Here is a 9,593-nt window from a genome sequence, read left to right on the forward strand (position 1 = left end):
GTTACTGGACTTCTTTTATAACATTATGACATCTCAGGGATCAAATGTTTAGGTAAATGTCTTTACACTGACTGAAAGGGCAGTTTAAGATCCACTTAAGATCAAAGTAGGCCCACAATATAAAGTGAGTCTGAAATTCCAGCTATATAGTCCAACCAGCTTCACTTCTATAAAATTCCAGATGCAGCCGAAATATATTGTCATGCAACACTAATATGTAAATCAATATATACAAATGGGAGGATCTAGGTGTTTGTATGGTTTCACCTCACTTGTCCCTTCGGTGCAAAACAAGTCTGAGTAATGACCCACCCATATCTTTTTAAAGAATTTTTTAAATCCCAGATTATAGTTTGTCTCTAAATTGTTTTCATTTCATTAAATTAAACAAATCCATCTGGGGGAAAAAGAAAAAGTTTCATTCCTCTAGTAATTTCGATCCAGTTACCAGTCTTAAGCTTCCCACTGCAAACAGCACATCTGGATGGGAGGGGACTAAATGCCCATATTTCTATATAGACTTCCCCACTTTATAGAAGGGGAGAAAAAAACTTAGTGGGAAATGAAGGCAAATTCGTTTCATTCAGGATTTCATGTATTTTACACAGCACCACTCAAGTCAAATGTTTGTGCCCATACGCTGAACTTTTTATTGTGAAGGAGTAACACGCCGACTTCCCTTTTCTCGGTTTTACCAGTGCTTTGCTTCACGTTTAATTTGACGCCCCCATCTTAAATTGCTGCAAGTCACACCTATTAAAAAAAAAAAGACAAAACAAAAACGAAGAAAAACAAAACACTAGTAGCTTCATATCAATTCATTTTATACCTTCCATGCATCACAATTAACAGGAAAAACTTAAACATCACTAAAACAAGGAATTCTTCGAGTGATTATTGGAGAAGTAACACTTTGAGAGAATTCTTTATTTCCATCATGTTGGAAACTGAGCCAGTGGTGCAGTGTAAATTGCTGGGAGGCATAATACACTCTAGTCAAAAATCTCGATTTACAGACAGACACAACAAACAAACAAAAAAATATATACATGCTCATATTTGTTACTTAAAAAAAACAAAAAAACAAAAAAAGACCCAAAACAGGAGGCTGAAGACTGGACACTTGGACACTTCCTAACACTTCATGTCATCCATTGGGGAGAATGTGATCAGCTCGGGAAGCCTGTACTCCTGCTTCTTTAGAGGTGAAGGGGTCTTCAGTGCATCTAGATCGAGTGAAAAAATCGTATCTGTGGCTTCCTTTGATGATGCTGGCTCCTCCGACCAGTCTCTGTCCAAACCAGAAACCGTGTAATCTGACAGAAGGCACTCGGGCGTCCTCGTGCCCTCCATCAAAAAGCCGTCATTTCTTGCTTCATGCTGATGGCAGTTTAACGGTGGCTGCTTCACTTCGAGCTTCAGTAAGGGAATCAGTTGCTCGTCATCGTCTTCGCTTTTCATCTCTTCGTCATCGAGGCTGAGCAGACTGTCGCACCCTGGAATTTCTGGCAGAGTTTCTTGGTCGAGGCTGAAGTGGACCACACTGCTGCCTGTGCCACCTGGGCTGTCGTGGGCCTCTGTGATGAAGGTGTCCCATGCAAGAATGGACTTGGGCAAGGCCCCCTGCTGGCAGACTGGAGGGCTGCTGTGGCTCCTGACAGCCGATGGGACAGTCTGGGTGGTCGTGTCGGAACCTGGGGACTCTGAGCTTGGCGACCCATCGTGGTGCTCACTGACCGGGGTGAGTTGCTCTATTATGCTGTCATTAAACTCAGCAGGAGGCTGATTTTTTTTCACTTTGTCTTCCTCGACTGCCTTACGCCAGGAGCTTTTGACATCCATAACTTTGGGAAGAAATAGCCAGGACAAAAGCCATTTTATTAGGTAAAGGAACACATTAAGGGAAGCTTTTGAATGTCAGGTCCTATATTTTAGCACTTACTCAAGCTTTCAGGGGTACGTGGCAGCTGCTTACGAGCAGAGAAGGGATCTCTTTGAAGACTGCTGAGAAGAGCCTCCAGCTCCAAACCTTTAACCCTGCCCTCTGAAGGAGCGGCTGTAGTTACAGCATCTGCAAACTAACACCACGTGCACACAAATGTCAACAATGAATCAGAAAATCTTGTTTTCAACAATCGCTATGCCCCTTTTTAGACGTATGAACCCTCATGAAATTCTCAGTTATACAGCATTTACTACAGATTTCAGTAGTTTAGTTGAGAATCTTTAAAATACCTGATCAGCAAGGTTGTCATATTCCATGTTTAATATCTGAGTCTTTGTCCTCAAGGGAGTCACCTTCCAATCAGTATGGGTCATCTTCCTCACACTCACCTGATGCACAAACATTGATTTTATGTATTCATTTATTTAAATATTAGTGGAACAAGTGTACCATTGTTTCAAGAACAGAATTCAGTAAATATGAAACTAACTTTGAAAACAGAGAAAATGTGAAATATGACACTTGCCTGAGGTGATGATCGTGGTGCAGCTCTTTGAGGAGGAGGAGATGGGGGCGTGTCAAAAAGCCAGTCCAGAGAGGTATTCGCTCGTGTCATTTCAGTCTTGACAACAGGACTTTCGGGCCTCTCGACTGTCACCGGTAAAGTGCTGTTTGGATAAGAAAGTGCTTAATTATTCCAAACACATTTGCGCATCACATCTTTTGATATAAAAGTAATCAATTTGTGGTATAGGTAGGTACTTCACTACATGCTCCAGGTTAACAAGGTTAAGCTCATTCACGTCATGCTGTTCTATCATCATATTTATACAGAAATAAAGTGTCTGCTCCGTATCTGTCCGTGGCGATTTCTCTCAATTCGCCGCGGTCATCAGAGAGCAGGGATGTTCTAGGGAGGACTGGTGACAGGCAGAGCACTGCTCAGGACTGCCCAGGTATCTGCCTCCCAGCAGAAAGCAAAAGGAATAATGCTGTCATGAAGTTCAAATATCCCTGATAATATTACCTTTTAAGGTTGGAAAAATTTATCTTGACGTCATCCTGTGATCCTCTCTCCAAGTGCTTCTCCTCTGAGGGGGGAAAACAAATAAATGCTAATTAAAAACAAAATTTAAACGTTACACCTTCATAAAAACTTTATTATAATCCGATTCCGCTCACCAAGAAGTTTAGCAGGGTACTGGGAGAACACACTGCTTTTATAACTCGCTTCAGCCGCCGGCTCAAAAGACAGTGGAGCCATTGGTGAGAGGAAGCCAAGAGCCTGAGGAGGAAGTGGGCGGGCACATAAGCTCCAAGCAACATTAACAATAGAATGTCTTCGTGTCATTTTTCACAGTACAATAACTTAATTTAAAATAAGTGCCTGTGTGGTGTGATGCATGTATATATAAAAATAAAAAAAACAAAAAAAATCAAGCAACCACTCACAGGATCTTCATTCAGAAAAGAGACTAGGGGTGTTTCTTTCAGAGTGTCCATCCACTTCTTGTCCCACTCTGCCTCCAAATCCTGAATGGCACTCCTGACTTCAGGGATTTTTTCCTTAGAAATCTTCTGCCTGGGAGTTGAGATTAAAGGACACATTTGTAGTTATTAAAAGAAGAAATGTTAACAGTTATTACCACAAATCTATTAACGCAGCATTTTCCAAACGACAAGCATCCAGAAACTTGGATTTACAGATAATGCGGGTGCAACAGGAGGAATAGTGGAAATATCAGGTTGAATATGGAGCTGCCAGGAAGGAGAAAAATGGGAAGATTGGTGTCGTGAAGGAGGACATGCAGAGGGTTGGTGTGACAGAAGAAGATGCTAGGGATAGGGTGACATGGAGGTAGATGACGACCCCTAAAGGGAACAGCAGGAGGAAGAAGAACAAAGGGGAATTAATCAGCTCAGGTAGAAGTGTGCACTATCAAGCGAGTACAGCTTAATGGGTACCTGATGAGGTGGAGGTCCTGCAGCGTACGGGCCATCTGGCGAGACGTCTCCTGCAGGTTGAGCTGGGGCACAGGGGCGTGAGAGACCCGACAACGTTCCTCCTTTAAGAGCTGCGCCGCGTGGGTCATCAGCTCCATCACACAGAGGAGGTTCAGCTGGTTGGCTTCATACACATTCCCAGAACTTAACTGGATTTAAAATAAAAAATAAATGTAAAAAAATTATATAAATAAAAGTATACATGAAACACAAATCTACCAATATTAGCCCTGAAAGATGTTCCACATCTTCTGTAGCTGCTGTCTCGAGTGTTTCGAGACAGTAGCTTTGTGTGCGCTCGCGAAATGCCTAATCATCATCAATCATAAGGGACAAATACAGTGTATAGTTTTAGTTAAGGGAAAAAGAAAAAGCACAGACAAGATTTCAAAGAAGTTTCCCTGTTGTATTTAAGCAATAACCAGAGTCCATCCATCTCTTCTCACTCACCTGATGTGGGAGCTGTTCAATTCTCTCCAGCAGACAGCGGGGAATTTTAAGAACTTGATCAGTCCCATCAAGGGTGTATTGATCTACGTCTCCTTTCAGGACACTCTCCACAGCACTTTGCTCCTCTTTGATGGCCGACAACATTCCATCAATGGCCGACCACAGGGAGCGCACCTTAGGATAACAGAGAACATCTGTGAGCACTTAGAAAAACAGACACCTCGGCACACGAGTCTCTACTCATCTGAAAATAACATGAATGCATTTAGAAAACAGACTGTCACATCACAGTTGCTCCTTAAATAAATAGTACAAAGACTCTCCAGCGTTTTGAAAAGTTAACATTACGTACTTTTTTGAGCTTCTCAGCTGTAGAAGTTCCTTTCTCCTGAGTGCAATCATTGCTGTAGCGCCTGAAAGGACACAGCTCCATTACTTCAATGGGTCTTAAATTAAATCTGGCATATTGAGAGAGAAATTATACATACTTAAGCAGCTCATCATACTTGACACCTTCTGCTTTGATGTCCCTCATAGACTTCACCAAAAGTCTTCACAAGAGAGAAACAAAAAGAGACTTAAAACAACTTTAAAGTAGCAGAAGCTAACTTCCATTTCTACATTCAAACCTTCAGCATAACAAAGCTGTAGTCACAGCGGATACATTGCTATATCAGAGCTCAGGAAGCAGAGTTGAAACACATCATTTGAAGTGATGTACTGTGCCTCCATTCACAGGTTACTGAGACACTCGGCGGAAGTGAGCCTGTCGTTTACAAAATATCTTTCACACAGAAGGGAAGTGAAGCACAAACAAATACATAGCATCAGCCATAAATTTATACCCACATAAGAATAGAGGAAGCAAGTAAAATAATTGAAATAACACAATGAACAAAGACTAAAAGTAAAATGCTGTGTCTTACAGGTTTGTCTGTGAAGGTTCTCAGTCTTACAGGTCATGGTAATCTAAGGAGGTTGGAAAGAAAAGCGTCTGGACTTCTTTAAGGTTCTTGAAGGCTTCTCATCCCAGAAGCTTCTTCTGTTCTAAGAGCACCTGAGAGTCACAGTGTCCCTAAGAGGGTTGTTGATGCCAGTATTGATCATCTGCCTAATCATATGAGCAAAGGTGTGAAAACGGGTGTGGGTCACAATCAGCCAAAGTTTCGGGTTTCCCATTGTGAGACCTTGCCCCACCCTATCATGTGATTTACTGAGATCAAATTACCCAGGATGTGAGTGGGCGTTAAGGCATCCGAGAAGAGATCCCAAAACTGGATTATAGATGGCAGACAATTGGTGTCGTAAGCCACCACCTCTGTTCAAAGATGGTCGTTTACAATGGGGATAGATCGCTTCTTTCACTCCTCTTTCAATCCACTCACTGTGTTTATTTTTTGCTTTGTTACTCTCCAACATTTGTTCTTAGAGCTGAAGAAGCTCCAAGAAGCTTCTTCAGCGAAAGGTGCAACGTCTTCAAGAAACTTTAAGAAATCCAGTTGCTTTTCTTTCCAAGCTCGTTAGGTTTGGAAATTAGTGTGGGAAAAATGTCAGCTGTATTTTAGTAGTGCAGTGAATAGAATAAGGAAATGACAAAACATCCTTGGATAGAGCAGTGAAACGGAGTACTAAGATTTATTTGACTTTACTAGTTTAGTACAATTTGCAATTTAATACTAATTTAAATAATTTAAAGTGACAGGAAGTTTATTTTCTGTACATTTATATCATTATACTAAGTAAACATTTATTACATTTTTCTTGATACCTTGTACTTCTCTAACATCTTCTGTTCTGCTTCAACAAAGCCTGATACAGGAATCCTCACACCACAATACCTGAATTTATTTGTTAGGCATTTACTTAGTAAGCACTTTATTGTATTTCACAGCAAGTTTTAGTAATTGAACTGTTTAACTTGTTACTATTTTAACTGTACTCTGTTCTGAGCAATTATTACCTGATGTAGTCATTTTGTTCTGTCTTATTGTGTTTACCATTATGTTAAAGGTTATATTTTAGGTCTTCCACGACCCCTTTCACTTCAATACCCACCGGGGCATAAAAATGGCAGCATGTATATTTTTTGGCATTTGAAAAACAAACCCATAGACTTGAATAAATTAAGTCACACATTTTTTTCCTTTCTTAATTATATACAAGTCCTGATTATTTTATTTTGGTAAAAAGCTAAAACTTCTTAGTTTGGTGACATTTCAAAAAATATATATACTTTACAACTCTGTAAAGCTGCTTAAACCAAAAGTGCACTTACTGGGCCCGTCTCTGGTATTCATGGAGAAAACGATCCTGTTCCACTGCAGTTTTCAAAAATCTGGCACGGACCAGATTGAACCTCTTAATTGCCAAGTTCGACGTCGAAGCCGACATTGCCGCCGCCTCAGGTACCCAGCTGCCATCTGACAACAATAATGTTCAAGATCACGTCATCATTTGGTTGGCATCTTTGCAAGCCAGGTCCATGGCAGATGAGATTAATAGGAGAACAGAAGTCATGTTTAATTCTGTCACTTTAAACTTTAGGGATTGTAGATTCGAGAGGCTACACAAGACCTACCTGTAGCAAAGGTCTTCATTTCCTGCAGCATGACATGCTTGGCCAAATGAAGCATCAAGCTGACAAACTTGGGGCCTCCAGGCGAGAGAAACAATGATGCCACCACTCTGGATCCAGTATTTGCAGTTTCTTCCTGCACATCGTCAAAAAAACAAACAAACAGATGGCTGTCAGCGACCTAAATACAAACTGTTTTTGCTAATAAAAAGGTTTCATTATAGATTACTATACGACCCACAAAATTAATCAAATTGTAATCTTGAACAAAACTTTGGCTTTTCAAGAAATTCCCCATTAGAAATTTTCAAAATGCATGTTCTGTCAATAGAACGCAAAGCAACGCTCCCAGAATTAGCATCCAATGATGTGTCTGCAAGTGCCAATTGCAACTGTTCTCGCACAGCACAGTGTGAAGTTTGTGGACTTCACAATGCTAATGTGAATCTTCAACATCAATAAAAGCGACCCTATCCCGCACATCTGCGTATCCATACAGCACACACAGAGTCTGTAAACACCAAGGCAACTCCATTTGGCCAAAAATAGGTGTCTAGCAAACATAGTGAGTAATGAAAGCTTCAAGAAAATGGGTCAACATACTAATCAAATGATATATTATTCACACACACACAGTCATTTTTCTCAAGTGAAAATACCTGTGCTTACTCTAAAATCAGGGGGGAATAAGAGAGGGATCTCATAGCTCTTTACTTTGAGTTTTATTCCCATCCATCATGCAGGAACAATGAATGAAATAAAACACTGTACTTTGCTTCAAGGAGATGCACTTGAATAAACGCCTTATTCGTCTGCAACGATTAACATAAATGTAGCACAATGCAAATCTTAAAGAAGTGCCCTGTCTGTTTAATTCAGTCTTAAACTTTCGTACAATTTCTTTTATTCTTTTGATTCTCACCATGATTTCTCGCAGCCAAGCGCAGGTAACTTTGCGGAACTCGGCGTCTGCTTTTGGGTTTAAAACTGGCCAGCAGTGCCTGAAAACCCAAGGATAAATGAGAAGAGATTAAAAACAAATACTGGCGAAGACAATGAATCATCTATCTGAGCATACAAGACTGGTTATAATTGTCTTTACCTATATGCCTCATGAAACCGTGTCCGGTTGAGTTTCTCCAGCAGGAAATGGGTCACTATGTAAAAAGCATCTTTGTTGGGTTTGTCAAATATGTTCCTGTGGGACATAAAACTAAACTTAGCAGGAAACGCTTACGCTCCAGGGAGAGTGAATGGCAACGTACATTCAAGGCAAAGTTAAAGTAGCGACATTTCGCACAGTAAGAAATAGCTAGTATTATTCATAAAGACATGAAAAGCAAACTCACGGCCCCATGATGATGTGTTTAGCATTAATATTGGTTTTGCCAGCGATTGACGACACTGCAACGTCCGGTTGAAATCCCAGCCCAAGAAGAGAGAACCACAAATACTGTCCATTCTTCTTCTGCAATAGTGCAGGATTGGCCATTATTCAGAGGAGTAAGAAGCACCGTGATTGTGTCCGGAGGCGAATTCAAAGCTCCAGACTGGCAAACAGAAAACCGCTAGTCCGCTAGCCTCCCTGCTAGCAACGACGTTTACTCTTCGCTAACTTACGCCAACAAGGCCCATTCACAATAACAAACACTGCCAGGAAACAGTTACATTATAAGAGAGGCTGCCGCTGACGTTAAATCCACGTTGACGTTTGTTAATATACATTTCACACATTTCATAGTCCACTGAGAACTGGAAAACAAAAAAAGGTAACGCAAGGACACAAACCGCCAATTTTTCTAAAGATTACCCGGATGTTTTAAATTACTTCCGGTTAGCGAAGGTAGCGACGCACGGGATTCCCATTGGAAATTTAAAAAACAAAAAAAACTCACTATTTTAACGTGCTTCTTCTTATTGTATTTTTCACTATAAGTAACTATATTTTTTGCAGTTTTTGTCGAAGGTAAATTTGACATATAAAGGCGTAGCCCTGACAGATACAAAGTTTTATTGGACTTTGGCAAGAGCAGCTGTACTATGCTCTAAAAATTTCCTAAGCTATTACTGGTTTAGATTTCACTGGGAAGACAGTGTTTCTAGAAAACCACGTGTGATATTACCAGCTAAGTCTTCCACCTAAAAAGCAGCTTATAGCTTAAGTATACTAGAAATCCCGTATTTTACCCATAGTTGCTTGGGTTATTAGGATTGTACACAGGTCAAAGTCCAGCAATCATAACATCCACAAGTGCTTCACCTAACTCTGCCCTTAGTTCCGTTTGTCTTGTTCAAACAAGATGAGGTCTTGCAGCAAACCCAGCATATTTCTCCAGCTTGAAGAGCTTGATGTTATCCTGGAAAAAGCTGAAGTATTTGGTTGCAGGACTGGCAGGTCTTTTGTGTGTGTTGCAAGGCACCCACTGGATGTGGTTGGGTCATCAGTGTTTCCTGATATAAAAAACTTTTGTTTTTTAAATAAGATATTTAAGTGCTCCTGAGTGCAAACGTGACAACACTATTGACATTTCATGGCTTTTTGTTGCGTAACTTTATTCAGTCCTGTTAGCTTCAAATAAATGCTTTTGCTCTTTTATTGGACACAATGACATCACGTCA

At 40.5% G+C, this 9,593-nt stretch overlaps 1 protein-coding gene and 1 non-coding gene across 2 annotated transcripts; both read right to left on the reverse strand.

The window, feature by feature from the left end:
* Positions 1-891: 891 nt before the first annotated feature.
* haus6 (HAUS augmin-like complex, subunit 6) lies at positions 892-8,847 on the reverse strand. The gene is made up of 16 exons (XM_086283982.1): positions 8,324-8,847; positions 8,077-8,172; positions 7,897-7,975; positions 6,978-7,110; positions 6,675-6,819; positions 4,888-4,950; positions 4,752-4,812; positions 4,400-4,573; positions 3,911-4,098; positions 3,398-3,527; positions 3,128-3,230; positions 2,973-3,036; positions 2,472-2,613; positions 2,236-2,334; positions 1,943-2,078; positions 892-1,844 (listed from the first exon to the last, which is right to left on the reverse strand). Exons 1-16 carry the CDS (start codon positions 8,464-8,466, stop codon positions 1,135-1,137), a joined length of 2,466 nt encoding a protein of 821 aa, XP_086140108.1. The 5' UTR covers positions 8,467-8,847; the 3' UTR covers positions 892-1,134.
* LOC147335928 (small Cajal body-specific RNA 8) lies at positions 2,785-2,915 on the reverse strand. The gene has a single exon (XR_015128676.1).
* Positions 8,848-9,593: the final 746 nt, after the last annotated feature.

This window comes from Aulonocara sp. 'chitande type north' Nkhata Bay, linkage group LG3 (assembly GCF_057382095.1).
Source record: "Aulonocara sp. 'chitande type north' Nkhata Bay isolate Kocher_YH1m ecotype deep benthic linkage group LG3, A_spYH_male_GT1.1, whole genome shotgun sequence".
Classification (NCBI taxonomy): Eukaryota; Metazoa; Chordata; class Actinopteri; order Cichliformes; family Cichlidae; genus Aulonocara; species Aulonocara sp. 'chitande type north' Nkhata Bay.

Excerpts from the sequence above, each read along its gene's own strand:
- haus6 (XM_086283982.1), bottom strand. The coding sequence starts at position 8,466 with ATGGCCAATCCTGCACTATTGCAGAAGAAGAATGGACAGTATTTGTGG. Across the intron at positions 4,574-4,751 it reads CAGCTGAGAAGCTCAAAAAA|GTGCGCTCCCTGTGGTCGGC; the intron begins GTACGTAATGTT and ends TGTTATCCTAAG. Across the intron at positions 2,079-2,235 it reads ATGACAACCTTGCTGATCAG|TTTGCAGATGCTGTAACTAC; the intron begins GTATTTTAAAGA and ends ACGTGGTGTTAG.